Below are 19,049 nucleotides of genomic sequence, written 5' to 3' on the forward strand. Positions count from 1 at the left end.
TGGTTAGAACGGCGCCGGGGGTTGGCGGGGCACCTAGAGTCACGTTTGCACAGAAGGTTCAATGTTAAGAGTGGATCTTTAGAGGGAGTGCTTTGAGGTCCACTGGAGATGGGAGAAGCGTCAAAATCTTCCCCCAAGCCAGTCTTTAGCGCCAAGCTAACGAGGCACATGACAAGGGGGTGGTGCAGCGGGGAAGAACATTTGAAGGGAGGAGAAGAGGGGCGCCAGCCCTGGGATCATCACGGAACACACACAGGAAGCCAGTAGGCAGATATTTATTTCCACAGCCCCTGCCTCCACAGGCCTGTCAGTCCGAGGGAGGGTGGCAGAAGGCTGCAGGACCCGGAAGTGGACGTCCTCACCCTCGACCTTCTCCCACAACAGGAAGACTACCAGACAAGAATGTGTCCCAGTTTCCCTGCCCAGGTTCAGTGCCAGCTGAGCGCCCAGCTCTAAACCTGGCCTGGGGAGCAGTGGCCGGGGGTGGGGGTCAAGCCAGCTCTTTCCCCTCCAGCTCCTCCTCATCGGCCCCTGCCGTGGCCGGGATACCCTCGTCGTCCCACGGTGGTTCAGGTCCCGGGTCCCGAGGACCCAGGGGTGCCTCCATGGCCTCGGGGTGCTTGCGCCTGGCATGGCGCCGGAGCGTGTTGGCCTCGGTGAAGCGCAGCCGGCAGACGGGACACTGGTAGGGGCGCTCCCCGGAGTGGACGCGGTGGTGGTGGGCCAGCTCGCCCGCCTCTCGGAAGCGGCGGGGGCAGAGCGGGCAGCGGAAGGGCCGAAGGCCGGCATGGATGTTGCAGTGCCGCCGCAGGTGGCTGGATCGCTTGAAGGTCTTGCCGCAGTCCTTGCACTCGTGCGGCTTCAGCTCTGAGTGTGAGATACTGTGGCGCTCCAGGTCGGAGAGGTAGGGGAAGGCCCGAAGGCACACCGGGCAGAAGTGCGGGGCCTTCTTAGGGCCAGAGCTCTCGGGCCCGCCTGCTACTGACCCTTCAGAGACTGTGTAGGGCACACCCTGATCATCGATCAACAGGAGGTCACTGCCACCGCCGCTGCCCACCGGGGCTGTCACCCCCTGTGCCAGTGGGGGCTCCTGCCCCGACTTGGGGGGGCGGCCCCGCTTGCGAGGGAGGGAGGCCTTAAGAGTCCGATTCGAGGAGGTGGCCCCCCCGGGACGTCGGCCTCGGCGGCCCCGGGGAACAGAAGGAGGTAAGGCCAGAGGTTTCTCTTCTTCCCCGGGCAAAGGCGAAGGCCACGGGTCTGGGCTGGGCGTGTCCATTGAGCAGTGGGGGGCTTGGGTCTGGGCACTGGAGCCGGGCTAAGAGGAGAGAAGGGGTAGCCGTCAGTGCAGGTGGGTATGGAGCGCCCTTGTCCCCCAAAACCTCGCCATCCCTGGGTCCGAGTCTGTCGACCTGGGCGTGGCCAACATTCACTTGGACGCACAAAGCCACACTAGTGGGTAAAATAGTAAGATAATCCTGTACCAGTTGGTAAACAGGCACTGCCCTGAGCCCCACAGGTGTCTCCCAGACCTCCCTAACCCCTCCTAGACATTCAGGGTCAACTTGAGCCAAAATACAGAAAAATCTTCCAAGGAGGATAGAGTCCAACTGAGGGTGCAGGCAAGTATTTCGATCCTCAAAACAGAGAACCCATCAAACAGAAGAGCTACAGAGGGCTCAGAAATGTTTTTGTCCCTCCTTCTGACAGAAGTGACAGAGGGAGAGAAGGGGGGTCAGGACTGGAAGAAGAAAGGGATTGGTCTCAGGTGATGTTTGCCCCTAAGTTGTGGATGTGGACATATATCAGAGCTGTTAAAGAGTGTGGGCTCTGGAGCCAGAGGTTCTGGGTTCGATTCCTGAGTCTGTTACTCTCTGTGTAGTGCCCTTGGGCAAGGTGCTCACCTCTCTGAGCGTCAGCTAAGCCTTTTGCAAAACAGGATGAATACTTCCACCTACTCGCACATAAAGTGCTCAGTACACGGAAGTGCTTAGGAGATATTAGCTCTTATTTTCACGGTGAGCAGCTAAGGCTCACACCAACTCTCTGAATAAGGGTATATCACGCCCATTTTGCAAGTGGGGAAACCAAGGCACAGGAAAGTGAAATCAGTTGCCCCAGCTCCCTCTGGCGGTACGCGGCAGGGCCAAGACTTGATCTCATGGACCCCAATGGCCCAGGGAGTGAGAAGTAATGGACCCAAGGGACATCATAGGTCGCTTAGTCCTGCGCTTGAATCCAGCTCTCCCGTTCATTAACAAGTGGCTTTGCCTATCTGAGCCAGTTTCCATCTCTGTAAAATGGATACAGAAGGGCTGTCGGTCGGCATATATACAGTAAGCACCAAATGAACTACCATCACCAACACCACCATCAGCAGCAAAGCCTGGGACCATGGGACTGGGGAGTAATAAAGTGGAGGGGGAGGAGAGCACAGGTGCAGTTAGGATTAGGGGTTACAGGTGCCACTGCACCCCACTGGAACAAGCACACAGATTAAGGTCCAGAGAACGGCAGCCACTTTTCCATGATCACACGGCTCGCTCGGTTGGGGTTGCCTGGACTAGAACACGGGACTCTGGAACGGTGCCCCTGACCCCCGCCCTCCTCCACCCCGGTGTAGGCGCGCGCCCGTGAGCACCGACTGCGCGGGGCGGGCCCTGCGGGGGCGGCGGCCAATGAACGGCGCCGGGCCGCGGACGGCGAGGGCCGCCAGGAAGGGGGTCTGCGCGCGCGCGCCCAGGCGGGCCGGCTCCGCGGGGCGCGAGGTCGGCGCGCGCGCTTCAGCGAGCGCAAGAGCAGAAGCAGGTGGGGGGCGCGCTCCAGGAGCGCGCGGCCCCGGGCCTCCCCTCCCTCCGCTCCTCTCCCCCCACCCGGGCCCCCCGCCTCTCGGGTACCTCATTTGCATGTCGCCTGGACTCGCGAGTGTGCGCGCGCGGGGGCGCGGGGCCGGCGCGTGGGAAAGGGCGGGGGCGAGGGGGCCCTGCCCCTCGGCGGCGCGCGCGCGCGGGACTGCCCCGCCCCTCGGAGCGGATGCCGGTCGGCCCCTCCCTCCCCTCCCCCTCCCCTTCGGGCCCGCGCCCGCGGGGAACAAAGAGGACCCACTGGGTCCTAAGGGCCGGTCATATGCCCGTCGGCAAGCCGCGCCTGCGCACCCGTCGCCCTCGCTAGCCCCGAACGGGAAATTACCCCACCAACACATCCCAAACACATAGAAATGTCTTTCCTCCCACAAAGCACCCAGCCGGGTGACCCAATCAAAGAAAGGTACCGAAAGGATAAAGAGCGGGAAAATGGCCCCTCATTCCCGTAAGTAACATGGCGCCTGATTAGCTTCAAAGCCCACGGGAAGCCTAAGCACAAGATGGAGCCTGCTCTATCCTATCTCTATCGCAGATCAGCGAACTTCGATTTCTCTCTTCTCCTGATGCAACTCTACATCCTACCCAGGAGGAGCCTGAGGCTGCGAAAAGGGAATCATGTCAGCCCTCATCTATGTTAACACCCGCCAGCATCGATACCGCAGGGAGGAGGCCGCGCGCGCTGAGCTTGTTGCCCTTAGCCTGTATGGCGCCGGGGGCCACCCTAAACCCCGCCCCTTCTCCATGCCCTCACCCAAGATGGCGCCACCCTGGCTTCTCGAACCTCCAGTAGCTAGGAAAGGGACGGGAAAGAGAGAGAGGGGAGGGCGGCGGGGAGGAGGGAAGCCAAGAAGGCGGGAGAAAGGGGGAGTGCGGGGGAGAAGGGAGCCGAGGCGGAAGTCGAGGGGCCCCCCGGGTGGAAGTGACGCTACCCCCGCTGCCCAAAATGTCGGCGCCCAGAGGGAGGTGTAAGTAATTAAAGAGGAAAGCCGACTGACTTTCCCGGCCTCCCGGGGCCGCCTCAGGGCTCCAGAACCCCCGCTCCGTACGAGCAAGGTGGACTCGCCCGACTGCGGGTCTAGCCTGACCTGCCCCCGCCCCGGGCGCCCGGGGCCGCACCTTTTAGGGACAGGGGGGAGGGGTACAAAAGGCCGACTCCAGGGGCCTGGGTCCTCGAGCTGACTGGGGAGGGGGGCTCAGTCCCGCGGGCGACTGCGTGGGGAGGAGGCGGGGCTTAGTGGTGGCTGGGGCGGAGCAATGGGTGGGCGTGGTTTAGAGTGGAAATGGGCGGGGCTTTGGGTAGAAAGTGGGAGGGGCTTAGGCAAAGGGGCGAGGTTTGACAAAGGGGCGTGGCTCAGTGAGAATGGTAGGAGGGCCCTAGGTTGAAGGGTCCTAATTGGGGCTGAGGGGGTAAAGGGGTTCGGTGTGGAGGTGGGAGGAGCTTAGAGTAGAAGGGGTGGAGTTTGTCTAGGGATGTGGCTTTCAGGAAGTGGTGGACATAGTGAGGGGGGTGGGGTTTAAGCGTGTAATTTGGGGCGTCGTAGTGGAAATAGCAAGTCTTTATATTGCAGGTGAAATGACTTACGATGGGGAGGGTGTCAGAGAGGAAGGGCTGAGATGGGAAGAGAGGTAGAGTGGCAGGTGGTCTTGGAAAGGAAGGGGTTTACTTAAAGGGAAACTTGAGTGGGGTTTAGGAGGCGGATCTTAGTGGGGAAGAGATGGGGGACTTCAAGAGGAAACTCGGAGGAACTTTGCAGATAGTGGTAATCAAAACAGCTTACCTGTTGAGTCTTTGCTGTGCACAGGCGTCAGTAAGCACGCCGCACGCATGGCCACAAGTTTGCTTAGTCCTCACCACCACTCCATGAGGTAGGTCCTCCCATTATTCCTATTTTGCAGATGGAAAGAGAATCAGTTGGCTTTATCCAAGGTTCCAGGACTAGTCCTGGTCTCCCTGGAAGGTTGACTCAGGTGCGCTTAGCCCCAAATTTTCATACTGTCATTGGCTAAGAATGTCGTCAATCTTCATGTGAAGATGACTTTCATCTTCAAAAAAGAGTGGGAGTGGCTTTCGGAGGGGAAGGGGCTTATCAAGGAATATAAGAGGCTTCAGGAACAACATGGAGACTTTGGAAGGGGTAGCCGGGACCTGAACACGAGTGGGTGGGGTTTAACCACACTCGGCGGGGCTTAGAGCGGGGCGGGAGTTCATTCACAAAGAAGGGGAGAGCTTAAAAGCATTCAGTGGCTTAGAAGTGACTTGGAAGTGATTGGGAAGATAGATGAGTGGTGGAAGGGGTTGTAGGAGAGTGGGGGGGGCTTAAAGAGCAGTAGATGTGGCTTGGGTAGATGGGCGTGGCTTATAAGGTAGTAGGCCGGGCCTCACAGGTCTGTGAGTCCAAGGAGCCTGATAGGGGGAGGTGATGGGGACGTGGCCCCCTCACCCCACTCCATGTCTCCCCGCTCCAGAGAGAGCCCCCACCCGCCACTGCCCTCGCACCACGCCACCATGGATGACGCCCCGCTGCCAGCGCCCCCGGTCCCTGCCCCGGCTCCGCCCGCCGTTGCCCCCCGCGTCCCGTTTCACTGCAGTGAGTGTGGCAAGAGCTTCCGCTACCGCTCGGACCTGCGGCGCCACTTCGCTCGGCACACCGCGCTCAAACCTCACGCGTGTCCGCGCTGCGGCAAAGGCTTCAAGCACAGCTTCAACCTGGCCAACCACCTGCGCTCGCACACCGGCGAGCGGCCCTACCGCTGCTCCGCCTGCCCCAAGGGGTTCCGAGACTCCACCGGCCTGCTGCACCACCAGGTGAGTCCTGCAGGTCGGCCCCAAGCTGGCCTCCCTGGGCTGGACTCGCTCTTGGAGCCCCGGGGACCCACTATGGGCAACAGAGAGCTGGCCCCTAAGAAAATTTCTGTCTCCCTCCCTCCCTCCTTCCCTCTTCATCGAAGCACCCTGACCGGTCAAAGCATGAGTTGTTTCTCTTTCAGGCTCCACCCAACCCAGGAACTAAAACATTCACAGTAAATTTGCCCCACCTCTATGCACCTCCCCTCTCCCATGCCTCTTCTCATATGCCAGCGTCTGCAACTTTGTGCTCATCATTCCGTTACCATTTTTAAACATAGATTTACCACGTATGTACTTAATTCCTTTACTCAGCAATTACCTATTGAATGTTTTTTCCTGCTCCCAACACCTGGGATACCAAGGTGAAATCAATAAAGTCCACGCCTTCGGAGAGCTTACATTCCATTGCGAGTGGTCCATAGCCAGGTAGACAATCAGCAAGAAAGCAGGTACACAGGCAAGGATGATCTGGGAAAGGAGAAGCGTTGGGAAGGAAGTTAAAACAACATCAATAATAACCATCTGATATGTAGGAGTAAAGAGGGGAGAGCTATGGGCTACCACACGGTGTGGGGGGGGGGGGGAGGTCAGGGCAAGGTGATATTTGAGCTGAGGCCTGAAGGAAGAGCAGGAGTCCACCATGGAACAGCATTCCAGGCAAAGGGAACAACAAGTGCAAGGATCCTGAGGCTGGAGGGGCCAAAAGCATGCTAACGTGGCCGGAAGCAGAGAACAAGAATGAGAGGGTTGAAGCTAGATCTTGGCCCTGTGGACCTGGCAGGGAGCTTCCTCCGCATCTCTCTGGGAGGCCAAGAATCTGTCCCGCGGGCTAGACCCTCAGCCCTGACGCTGGGCTCTTCCTCCTGCCCTCCCAGGTCGTCCACACTGGCGAGAAGCCCTACTGCTGCCTAGTCTGCGAGCTCCGCTTCTCCTCGCGCTCCAGCCTGGGCCGCCACCTCAAGCGCCAGCACCGTGGGGTGCTCCCGTCCCCCCTGCAGCCCGGCCCAGGCCTGCCCGCCCTGAGCGCTCCGTGCTCGGTCTGCTGCAACGTGGGGCCCTGCTCGGTGTGCGGGGGCGCGGGGGCTGGCGGCGGAGAGGGCCCAGAGGGGGCAGGCGCGGGCCCGGGGAGCTGGGGGCTGGCGGAGGCGGCGGCCGCGGCGGCGGCCTCACTGCCCCCGTTCGCGTGCGGTGCTTGCGCGCGGCGCTTCGACCAGGGCCGCGAGCTGGCAGCCCACTGGGCTGCGCACACCGACGTGAAGCCCTTCAAGTGTCCGCGCTGTGAGCGCGACTTCAACGCCCCCGCGCTGCTGGAGAGGCACAAGCTGACCCACGACCTGCAGGGGCCGGGCGCGCCCCCCGCCCAGGCCTGGGTCTCCGGGGCTGGCGCCGTGCCTGAGACGGCCGGCGAGGGCGGCGCTGCGGAGGCGGGCGAGGCTCAGACGGCCTGGGACGGCAGGCTGCTCCTGGGCCGCGCCGGGGGCGGCGTGCCCGAGCTGGGGGGCCTGCTCCCCGAGAGCGGCGGGGAGGCCCCTGCGCCCGCGGCCGCGGCCGAGCCGTCGGAAGACACCCTCTACCAGTGCGACTGCGGGACCTTCTTCGCGTCGGCGGCGGCGCTGGCCAGCCACCTGGAGGCGCACTCGCGCCCCGCGACCTACGGCTGCGGCCACTGCGGGGCCCTCTACGCGGCCCTGGCGGCCCTGGAGGAGCACCGGCGCGCTAGCCACGGCGAGGGCGGCGGTGCGGAGGAGGCGGCGGCGCCCGCCCCAGAGAGGGAGCCCGCGTCTGGGGAGCCTGCGTCCGGCTCGGGCCGCGGCAAGAAGATCTTCGGCTGCTCCGAGTGCGAGAAGCTGTTCCGCTCGCCGCGGGACCTGGAGCGGCACGTGCTGGTGCACACGGGCGAGAAGCCGTTCCCGTGCCTGGAGTGCGGCAAGTTCTTCCGCCACGAGTGCTACCTCAAGCGCCACCGGCTGCTGCACGGCACCGAGCGGCCCTTCCCCTGCCACATCTGCGGCAAGGGCTTCATCACGCTCAGCAACCTCTCCAGGCACCTGAAGCTGCACCGGGGCATGGACTGACGTGGCCAGGCCGTGCGCCCCTCCGCTAGACCACCCCTCCCGAGGGCTGGACTCAGGGCCCGGGCCAAGGGACCTAGGGACCACGAGGGAGGCCCCGGCCCTCCAGACCCAGACACGGGCCCCTGAGCTGGGGGGCAGCGAATAAACGGAGAGATTCCTCAGCTCCAGGCCCCCGGAATGCGTGCTGAGCACCCCCAAATCAACAGGCTCCTAAGCTGCGGGACCTAGGAATGAGAAATGGGTCTCCACGAGTACTTCTCATCTTGCGGGCCCAACAATAAAAGATGGGCACCCCTCCCCCAAGGGAAGACTGGCCCTCTCCCTAAGAGCCATCATTCCGACGACCTTGATCCGGAGAATGGGGGGGAGCCATGTCGCCGGATTTCCCTGGATCCCCTCCAAATGCTACCCACCAGAGTCACTGGTGCCCCCAGATAAAGGATATAGCCGGAATCTGCCTCTCCCCTCCCCCGACTTTATTCCCTATGCGGAAAGAGGACCAGGGTAGTTGCCCCCTGCCCTCAACCCCTTCCCCAATTAGGTCTCCCTCCCCTACTAAGGAATGGATCGACCCTAATGATCTCCCCCACCCCCAAAAACTAGAATAGCCTGGTTCAAAATTCCTGCGCCCAGTGGGATGGACTGATCCAGATACACATACCCCCACGCCCTGTCCACTGGAATGGGCTGCTCCAGGTTGCCACCTGCGCCCCACCCTCCTTAGAATGCATACGGCAGGCACTCCTCCCCTTCCTCTAGCGTGTGGGCAGGTCCACGTCATTCCGCATTATGTGAACTCATGAGTGGGAGGTGGGGGACATTGGGGTATCCCTCCCACTCTGCTGTAGCACCTGTCGGTCTTTCTCTCCATCTCTGTCAGTTTGTCTCTGTGTTCTTCCCAACCCCAAGGGGAAGGGGGATTTGGCTAGGGGGTTTCCCCCTGTGAGCCTCGACCTTGCCCCCTATCCCACTCCCCAGTGTCTCCTGGACCCCAATAAACCTTGTCCTGTCAGCCACTGCCGTCTCATTTTCTGATCCTTGGCTTTAGGTAGGTGGGGATTCCTCCCCCTCTGATTTAGGACAGGCCTCCTAAATAGAGGCAGATCTTTCCTTCCACCTGAGAAACTTCGAGTCCTTTAGACAGTGCATGACCCTCTTAATATCAGAGATGGTTTCGATCTCATCTAAGTGAAACCCTGCATCTTAACTACAAAATCCACCTCCAACGGACGGATATGCCCCCTAGAAACCTTCAATCCCATAGGACACGCCCCCTGAAAACCAAACTCTTTACAGACGTCCTACCCCTAGGAAGAGGCCCCGCCCCTTAGACTCTGTCTCCCAGGCAACCAAATTTGTACCTTAGCCGCTAGATCCTTCCCCTAGATTAGGATCCGCCCATCTAAGGATGGGCGGGCCCCTCAGATTGTCTCCTAAGGGCTAGATTACATTCCGGTACCCAGTGCCAGGTGCTGTCACCCCCTCTGGGTATCCAACAGTGAACAAAATAACTCTTTAAGAAAACGAGTGGCTGGGCTGTGCCACCTTAGGTGGGGTGGTCCAGCAGGGAGGAGGTTGGGGGGGGTTGCTTCTCTGCAGAGGTCGCATTTGATTTGAGACCAGAAGGTCGAGGAGGGGCCGGCCAGGTGGACACCTGGATGAGCCCAGGAGGGGAGGGAGGGGTGAGATGAGGTGGAGAGGTAAGCAGGGGTCAGGGTACACAGACCCTGGTGGGCCAAGATGGGCATTTTACTGTGCTTTGTGGGCAATGGCAAGCAAGACTGTAAGTGTGAAGGGATGTGACCACTCTTACTTTCCAAGGGTCCCTCTGTCTGCTGAGTGGAAAAGGGACTGGAGGGGGCAGTGAATGTAGCAGAGGCTACTGCAGTCCACCAGGAGAGGGGTGGGGACCTGGAGCAGAGGGATGGACAGAACTAGGTGAGCCCAAGATGGATTCTGGAGGTGGAATGTGAGAGCGTGTGTTATGTGTGCGCCTGCGTAATGGAAAGGGAGGAATGGGGGCGGGGCTGGGAACTGGTTGCGTGGTGCTGCTTTGTATTAAGACCAGAAAACGGAGAGAGAACAAGTTCGGGTGGAGGCTAGAGGGGTCAGGAGTTCCATCTTGAGATTCTTAAATTTGAGACGCTTGGGAGATTGGCATGCTCTAATAAGGCTGAAGATGTCCATATGACAAAGATAGGCACGAATCCTAGAGAAACTCATGTTCACCTGCACCAGGAGACTCATATAAGAACATTCACAGCAGCAAAATGTACAGCCCTGAACTCAGGACAACTCAAATGTCCATTGGTTTGGGCTGAATGTTTGTGTCACCCCAAATTCATATGTCGAAATCCTAATGCCGGGACTTCCCTGGTGGCGCAGTGGTTAAGACTCCGCCTGCCAATGCAGGGGACATGGGTTCGAGCCCTAGTCCGGGAAGATCCCACATGCCGCGGAGCAACTAAGCCCGTGCGCCACAACTACTGAGCCTGTGCTCTAGAGCCTGTGCGCCGCAACTACTGAGCCCGCATGCTGCAACTACTGAAGCCCGTGCACCTAGAGCTCATGCTCCACGACAAGAGAAGCCACAGCAATGAGAAGCCTGCGCACCGCAACAAAGAGTAGCCCCTGCTCGCCGCAACTGGAGAAAGCCCGCGCATAGCAACCAAGACCCAACGCAGCCCACAAATAAATAAATTAATAAATAAATAAAAGAAATCCTAAGGCCCAATGTGATGGTACTTGGAGGTGGAGCCTTTGGAAGGTGCTTAAGTCAAGAGAGTGGAGCCCTCATGAATGGGATTAGTGCCTTTATAGAAGAGGCATCAGAGAGACCCCTAGCCCCTTCCACCAGGTAAGGGCACAGCGAGAAGGAACGCCTGTGAACAAGGAAGAGGACCCTGACCAGAAGGTGACCGTGCTGGCACCTTGATCTTGGACTTCCCAGCTTCCAGAAGTGTGAACGATAAATTTCTATTGCTTATAAGCCACCTGGTCTGTGGTATTTTGTTATAGTAGCCCCAACAGATTAAGACATTCATCAACAATACAGTGGATAAATAAATGATGGTATATTGTGCCATAGAATACTATACAGCAAGAGAACGAATGAGTACAGATGCACAAAATTACATGAATGAAAGTTACAAAGAAGCTGGACGCAAGAAACCAGGTACATAGAGTACCATTCCATTTCTATAACATTTAAGCAAGCAAAACTAAACTGTAATATTGTTTAGGATGCCTTGTGGATGTGAGCCATCAGGAAGAGCAAGGAAAACTTTTTTTTTTTTTTCATAAAACTCAGAACAGTGGAGTTGGATGGGTTAAATTCGGGATGGGACATGGTGGAACCTTCTATGGGCTGTGGGGTGGCTGCCAACATTCCGTTTCTTAATCTGGTGATTATTTTATAATTATTTGTTAACTTGTGCGTTTTTATCGTGCCCCTTTCATCTATACGTCTTATATTTCACAAGGAAAAACATTTAAAGGAGGGAGATAAGTTTGGAGGCAAACAAGTAAGAGTTTGGCATTCAAGGAAGACATTTTTGCCTGGAGATCCACAATTGCCCATTTGAAAAGGCTCCAGGTCGGCCCCTGGGAACGCTCAACCTTGGAGACATTCTTCTCCACTCTGCCACCAGTACACAGGAAGGGGGATCAGACTCACCCCTTTGGGGGGGGGGGAATCCTTCGCGTTGGAAAAACAAGACCCGCCTCCTTAGATATAGGTGCCGCCCCCAGGGACAAGACCTGCCCACTTGGAGACTGGCTCGGCCTCCAGAGCTGAGGGCCTGGAAAAGTGCCAGGGTTGTCATGGAGATGGCCGCCAGGCAGTGGGGTGATGAATAAGGACCTCCTGCCTACCTCACCTCCACTCCAATCCTTTCTCTTCTGAGAGGGTAGCAATAGGGACTCGTCCCCTTTCCCGAGTGTCTCAGTGCCAGGTGGTGGGCTGGACCTCGTCCCCAACTCGTGGCCGCATCTTATCAATGTGCTAATTGAGGCTGGAAGGCAGAGGGGGAGGATTTTACCCTGGGGGTGATCTCAACCGGTCCAGAGCATCAGTTACTAGCCAGACGCTGGCGACTCCGACGCCTCTGTGGGCAGAGCTGACTCTCACATGCGGACAGGTGGAGCCAGCCACCCGCACCGCCCGCTCACATCTGATGTGATGCGCTTCGCATCTCCCCACCACGTCAGTCTTCTCCCCTTCCAGGGCGCCCCCCACTCCAAAACCTGAGGCCCGAGTTCGCCTCACTCCTCCTCACCCTTCGTCCCTCTTTATTCACCCACAAATACTGCTTGATATGCGAGGCTTGCTGAGGGTAGAGCAGTTACACAGGCGAAGCCTGGCATATAAACTCCCTGGGAATTTATATTCCATGTGGAAGGGGAAACAGGCAAAATAGGAAAAGTAGCCTAATGTTTGCAGTAAGTACAAAGTTGAAAATTAGGGCAGAGCAAGGACTAGAGGGTGTCAGGAAGGCTATTTTATTTTATTTATTTATTTATTTTTTTTTTTGCGTTACGCGGGCCTCTCACTGTTGTGGCCTCTCCCATTGCAGAGCACAGGCTCCAGACGTGCAGGCTCAGCGGTCATGGCTCACGGGCCCAGCCGCTCCGCGGAATGTGGGATCCTCCTGGACCGGGGCATGAACCCGTGTCCCCTGCATCGGCAGGCGGACCCTCAACCACTGCGCCACCAGGGAAGCCCAAGGCTATTTTATTTTTATTTATTTATTTATTGGCCGTACTGCGCAGTTTGTGGGATCTTAGTTCCGCCACCAGGGATGGAACCCATGGCCCCTGCAGTGGAAGCGCGGAGTCCTAACCACTGGACCGCCAGGGAATTCCCAGGAGGGTTGTTTTAGGTAACCTGAACGGGACAGGTGTCTGTGGGGAGATCTGTAAGAAATGAGGGAAGTACGGGAAAAATTATGGAAAGCTAGGAGAAGGACATTCCAGGCAGTGAACTGCATGTGTGCAAAGGCCCTGAGTCCGAAAGAGCAGAGAGGGCAGTGTGGATGGAGCAGAGTGAAGCAGAGGGAGAAAGACAGGAATCCGTGAAGGGAGCTTCCAGGGTTCAGACGGTAGGGCGTGGGGTGCAGACGAGGAAGGTGGGGAGGAAGAGGTGAGAGCCACGGGACGGCGTTCAGCGCAGGAGCGAAGTGATGTGATTTCTAGGTGCTGGAGACTGCACGCGAGGGAGGCGGGGGGCCGAAGCAGGGAAGCCAATGAGGAGGTGGAGGCGGTGGGAATGGCATCCAGGAGGGCAGCCCTGAGCCAATCAGCGCCAGGTCCCGCCCCCTGCCCGAGGCCGGCCCCGCCCAGGCCCCCCATCTCTCACCTGGACCCGGGCACCGCCTCCTTCCTGCTCCCCGCCTTGCTCTCCCCTGCATCCGGCCGGGCCTCCTCGCGGGTCCCACAGGAATTTCTCTAAAACACTAATCGGATCATGTGACTCTCCAGCTTAAAACCTTTTCAATGGCTTCTCAGTACACTCGGAATGCGTCCAGCATTCAGCCTGGACTAGGACGCCGGGCATAGTTGCTCGTGCAGCTCCGGCCTCTCTCCACCACAGTGGCCGCCTTTGATGCCCCAATCCAAGGCCCCAAATCTCCCCCAGGACATGATCCCCACCTCCGCCCACGCCTACACACACATACAACACGCTGATCTCTCTGAAACTTCTTTCCCCTCAACCTCATTCCTGAATTCGTTTCTTTCATTTAGGAAAAAATATATATTAAGGCTTCAAAATATAGATAATAAAATAATAACACACTCACACACCCTAGGTATATACGCAAAAGAACTGAAAACAGCCATTAAAAGAAAAACTTATACATAACAAATGTTCATAACAGTACTGCTCACAATAGCCAAAAGGTAGATACAACCCAAGGTCCATGAACAAATGAATGGATAAACAAAATACAGTATACCCATACAGTGGAATATTATTCAGCCACAAAAAGGAACGAAGTGCTGCCCCACGCTACAATGTGGATGAACCTTGAAAACATTATGCTAAGTGAAAGAAGCCAGTCGTAAAAGACCTCATACTAGATGACTTAATTGATATGAAACATCCACAGAAGACAAACCCAAAGAGACAGAAAGACGATTATTGGTTGCCAGGAGATGGGGGGAGAAGGGAATGGGGAATGACAGATTAATGGATCCGGGTTTCTGTTTGGGGTGATGAAAAAGTTCTGGAACTAGATAGTGGAACTAGTGAATTTTTGTTTGTTTGTTTGTTTTTGTTTGCTTTTGGCCGCCCTGTATGGCAGGAGGGATCTTAGTTCCCCTATCAGGGATCCAACCCGTGCCCCCTGCAGTGGAAACGCAGGGTCCTAACCACTGCCCAGCCAGGGAATTCCCCTCGAGAATGTACTTAATGACACTGAGTTGTACACTTCAAAATGGTTAAAATGGTAAATTTTATGTTACATGTATTTCAACAAATAAAAAGTATACACACACACACCCATATATTGACTACCAGTTTTATTAAAACATAAGAGGTACACCTGACTCCATAGACCTCCCCCCCTCCAAGATCTGATTGCCTCTCCCTTCTCAAAGGTAACTCTTACCCCAAATTTGGTGCTTACTGTTTCCATGGATGTGTTTAGACTTCTGCTCTATATGTATACGTCCTTGAAAATGTAGTATTATTGACCAGATGTTTTGAAAAATCATGCTCCTCACCATCATTTCTCCCATCTCTTTGTGAAATGCAAAGACTTAGACTCACTACTTTGAAACCTCTCAGTACCTCACTTTACTGCTCTGTGAAATGGGAGAATGTTACACACTTCTTAACGTAAGGAGGAACAAATGGGCTTGTATTTGTAAAGCACTTACAAGAGTAAGCTATCATTTATTTTCATTGTATTTATTTTTATTATCCCCCATCATTTGTTTCTTTTTCCTTTACTTTGTTAAGTATGAAACACATTCCCGTGGTTTCAAATTCCAAAAGTACAAAAGGGCAGAGCGTAGTAAGTTTCAGGCCTGGGAGCTAGAATGTTGCCAGTTCCTTCTCTCTCCTTCCAGTTCTCCCAGAGGCAACCCGCTGGTAAGTGCAGACAGAACAGGCTGCAGGCTGTGCTCCACCTTCCGTGTTTTCTCCGTTATCATTTGGAGCCTTTCCATGTTTTTACATGGAAGTGAACTTCTTCATTCTTGTTTTTATGGACACATAGCGTTCTGCTGGGTAGATCAATCACGATTTATCACTCAAATCCCTGACCGATGGGCAGGTAGCTCATTTCCTGTCTTTCGAAGTCATGCACAATACTGCAACGATTAACCTGGTACAGACAGCGTTTGTGGCATGTTTCTGAGTAGAACTATCAGAAGAATAGTGTCTGTGTTGGTATATTTCTCTCCCATTTCCATTTGCCTCCCGCTTCCCATTCCTAACCCTCGGCTTTCATCCTGCAGGTTTCAGCGGAAACATCGTTGCCTCCAGGAAGCCTTCAGGGATCACTCTCACTCAGTGTTGTCTCTGCTCCCTGTAATCCCACTGCATCCTGCTTCTGGCTTTAGAGCACACTCTCCAGAAGGGCCATTGGATCTGTGTTTGTCTGCCTCCTCGGCCAGACCCTGAGCTCCCTATGGACAGGGTCCAGCGGCCTCTGTCTTTGCCACTGCAGCTCCAGCACCAAGGACAGAGCTAGAACATAGTAGGTGCTCAGTTAATATTGGTGGCTTAGGATCGAGTGACTATATGCTGCAAAATGAGTAACTGGTCTCTTAGGGTCAAGTGGATATACGCGGGGTTTATCACAGAGGAGGAGACTGAGGCTCAGAGAAGGGAAAGTCGCTTGCTCAGGCACCTACGTGAAGGCTGCTGTCAGGTTTTAGTCCAGATTGCCGGTACTTTCCCTGAAGCCTCTGTCACTGCCTCATTCATCTCCTTTCCCGGCCACCCCCCTCGCCCAACACAGTGCCTGGCACAGACAGGACCTGATAAATGTGTATTTGTTGAAGGAATGAATGAATATGTGTGTCTGTTGGGGAGGGTAAGAAGGGGGGCCGGACCCAGCCCCCTCCTCCCTCGGGAGCCCAGAGGACGGGGCCCCAGCCCCCTCCCCTTACAGAACCCAGGAGTCCAAGCCGCGCCCCCCTCCCCCCCCCCTGGGTCTCCTCCTCCACCATCTTCCGGCTTCCCAGCCAGTCTTTCCTCTCTCAGGCTCGGACGAAAAGCCGGGTTTCCGGGGGGAAGGCTTAGGCGGTGACACCGAGCCCAGCCTCCTCCACCCCCCACCACGCTCGGGGCCCTCCCTCCCTGCCACCACCATCCGCGCTCGGCCGGCCGCGGGGACGGAAGAAAGGAGCAAAGGAGGCGGAGGTAAGAGCCGGGCGCCCAGTCATCGGGGCGAGCCCCAGGCCCCGGGCTCAGAAATCTGCAAGGCCTCGGCCCGCGGCCCCAGTTCTGCAGATCATGCCTGCGGGGAACCAAAGGCTGGGCCCAGCGGGGAGACCGCGGCCCCCCCTTGGAGACCTAGGGCTCCCGACCCCCAGCAGCCTTCCTCGGGGACGTGGGGGGGGGGGGGGGTCCAGGGCCCTGGCCCTCAGCCTCCTCCTCGCTGGAGATTTCGAGCAGCTGGGCCCCCAGCCCCCTCCTCTCCCTTGTCTTGGGGGCTCAGCCCCCTCCCCCCAGCCCTCTCCACCACTGGGACCCAGGAATCCATACCCACCACGTACAGAAGTCTAGGGGCTGGACCCCGGTCATCTCCCAACCCCCCACACACCCCCAACCTCAGCGCCCGGGATCTCGCCCCCTCCCTCCCTAGCCCCCTCCCTGCCCAAGAGTCTGAGCCCTCCTACTCCCGGCCTCTCCCAGACTCTGGCGACTGGGCACCCACACTCCATTTCCGGGGCCTCCCGATTTTGAATCCCACCCCCTCCACTCCGGCACCAAGGGCTGTTTCCCAGCCCCTCCCCATACGTTCCAGTGGGGCCCCTGGAGGAAAAGCAGTTCACTGACTTTGTCTGCCTCTGTCTCTTCTACTGTCTCTGTCTTGTTCTCCCTCCCTCCACCCTGCCATGGTTCCTCTGATCTCTGTGTTTGCACCATCTCTGCCTAAATCTCTTTGTTTTCTCTTCATCTCTGTCTCTGCTGGGTGTCCCCATCTCTCTCTCCTGTTTCTGCCTCTCACCATCCTTTCTGTTTCTCCTGGTCTCTGCCTCTCATCTCGGCCTTTTTCGTCTGTCTCGCCTTCCCTTGCCCGGCTAAATATCTGACCCTCTCTGTGTCTCCTTGTCTCTCTCTGCACCCCCCTGCCTCCCCAAATCTCCACCTTTTCCCTATCTCTTTACAGGCATGGATCCTCAGCCTCCTCCACCAGCCCAGGGCAGCCCACCTCACCGTGGCCGGGGCCGGGGTCGTGGCCGAGGCCGTGGTAGAGGCCGAGGCCGTGGCAGGGGGGGCGCTGGAGCTCCTCGGGCGCCCCTGCCCTGCCCCACCTGTGGCCGCCTCTTCCGCTTCCCCTACTACCTCTCCCGGCACCGGCTGAGCCACTCGGGCCTGCGGCCCCATGCCTGCCCCCTATGCCCCAAGGCCTTCCGCCGGCCTGCCCACCTCTCGCGCCACCTGCGTGGCCACGGGCCGCAGCCCCCGCTGCGCTGCGCCGCCTGCCCTCGCACCTTCCCTGAGCCTGCCCAGCTCAGGCGCCACCTGGCCCAGGAGCACGCGGGCGGCGGGGTCGAGCTGGCCATCGAGAGGGCAGCCAAGGAGGCGGCCGGGTCCGGCTGGAGCCCGCAGGACAAGGGCGCCGAGCAGCCCACCTCTGCAGCAGCGGGCGCCGCGGAGGAGGAGGCGGAGGCGGCGGCGCGGCCCGAGACGTGGTCCGCGGGGGAGCCGGCCACGCTGGCGGCCGCCACGAGCGCGGAGCCCCGCGAGTCGGAGGAGGAGGAGGCCGAGGCCGGGGCGGCGGAGCTGAGGGCCGAGCTGGCGCTGGCGGCCGGACGGCAGGAGGAGAAGCAGGTCCTGCTCCAGGCCGACTGGACGCTGCTGTGCCTCCGCTGCCGTGAAGCTTTCGCCACCAAGGGCGAGCTCAAAGCGCACCCGTGCCTGCGCCCCGAGGGCGAACAGGAGGGCGAAGGGGGGCCCCCGCCCCGCCCCAAGCGCCACCAGTGCTCCATCTGCCTCAAGGCCTTCGCCAGGCCCTGGTCGCTGTCCCGCCACCGGCTGGTCCACTCCACCGACCGTCCCTTCGTGTGCACGGACTGTGGCCTGGCCTTCCGCCTCGCCTCCTACCTCCGCCAGCACCGTCGCGTCCACGGCGCGCTCAGCCTCCTGGCCCCGCTGCCCGCGGCGGGCAAGAAGGACGACAAGGTGTCGGGCGGACGGACCTCAGGGAAGGGGCCCGAGGGGGGCGAAGGGGCAGAGTGTGGGGGCGCCTCGGAGGGTGGAGAAGGCGGGCAGAACGGAGGGGATGCCGCCCCGGCCCGGCCCCCCGCCGGGGAGCCCCGATTCTGGTGCCCCGAGTGCGGCAAAGGTTTCCGGCGCCGTGCGCACTTGCGGCAGCACGGGGTAACCCACTCTGGGGCGCGGCCCTTCCAGTGCGTGCGCTGCCAGCGGGAGTTCAAGCGGCTGGCCGACCTGGCCCGCCACGCGCAGGTCCACGCGGGCGGTCCGGCCCCGCACCCGTGCCCGCACTGCTCGCGGCGCTTCTCGCGCGCCTATAGCCTCCTGCGCCACCAACGCTGCCACCGCGCTGAGCTGGAGAGGGCCGCCGCCGCGCAGCAGGCGCTCCAGGCCCAGGCCCCGCCGTCGCCCCCGCCGCCCCCGCCGCCCCCCGCTGGCCAGGAGGAGGAAGGGCTTCCGCTGCCCATCGCACACATCAAGGAGGAGCCGCCCTCCCCGGGGACCCCACCTCGGCCGCCGCCGGCACCCCCCGTCTTCCTCAGCGCCTCCTGTTTTGACAGCCAAGACCACTCGGCCTTCGAGATGGAGGAAGAAGAGATTGACAGCAAGGCTCACCTGCGCGGATTGGGGGGCCTGGCCTCCTGACCCACACACCCATCCTCAGCCCCTCCGTTTGACCTCCCGGTTTGCAATATGAAGGAGGGAAGTTGAAGGAGAGGAACCTCCTCTGTGTACCCACCCCTCCCCTTCTAGCCCTCAACACTAAGGAGGGAGGAGGCTGGGCCGCCCCTCCCTCACCATCGCCCACCCCCAGACCCCCCTGATGCTGGTTAGAAACTGCTCACCCCACTTCTGAAGGCAGGACGCTGATT

At 58.8% G+C, this 19,049-nt stretch overlaps 3 protein-coding genes across 4 annotated transcripts; 2 read left to right on the plus strand and 1 right to left on the minus strand.

The window, feature by feature from the left end:
• Window positions 1-259: 259 nt before the first annotated feature.
• ZNF524 (zinc finger protein 524) lies at window positions 260-3,503 on the minus strand. 2 transcript variants are annotated; one of them, XM_065899491.1, is made up of 2 exons: window positions 3,269-3,503; window positions 260-1,315 (listed from the first exon to the last, which is right to left on the minus strand). In XM_065899491.1, exon 2 carries the CDS (start codon window positions 1,274-1,276, stop codon window positions 491-493), a length of 786 nt encoding a protein of 261 aa, XP_065755563.1. In that variant the 5' UTR covers window positions 1,277-1,315; window positions 3,269-3,503; the 3' UTR covers window positions 260-490. The 2 variants fall into 2 exon arrangements, with proteins under 2 accessions (XP_065755563.1, XP_065755564.1); XM_065899492.1 differs by having other exon boundaries at window positions 2,895-3,274.
• Window positions 3,504-5,367: 1,864 nt separating this feature from the next.
• FIZ1 (FLT3 interacting zinc finger 1) lies at window positions 5,368-7,784 on the plus strand. Its single transcript, XM_065899471.1, has 2 exons — window positions 5,368-5,667; window positions 6,585-7,784. Exons 1-2 carry the CDS (start codon window positions 5,368-5,370, stop codon window positions 7,782-7,784), a joined length of 1,500 nt encoding a protein of 499 aa, XP_065755543.1.
• A 9,346-nt stretch (window positions 7,785-17,130) lies between these two features.
• On the plus strand, window positions 17,131-18,822 carry ZNF579 (zinc finger protein 579). Its single transcript, XM_065899619.1, has one exon. It carries the CDS (start codon window positions 17,131-17,133, stop codon window positions 18,820-18,822), a length of 1,692 nt encoding a protein of 563 aa, XP_065755691.1.
• The last annotated feature ends 227 nt before the right edge of the window (window positions 18,823-19,049 follow it).

The sequence above is a fragment of the Phocoena phocoena genome, chromosome 20 (assembly GCF_963924675.1).
Source record: "Phocoena phocoena chromosome 20, mPhoPho1.1, whole genome shotgun sequence".
Lineage (NCBI taxonomy): Eukaryota > Metazoa > Chordata > Mammalia > Artiodactyla > Phocoenidae > Phocoena > Phocoena phocoena.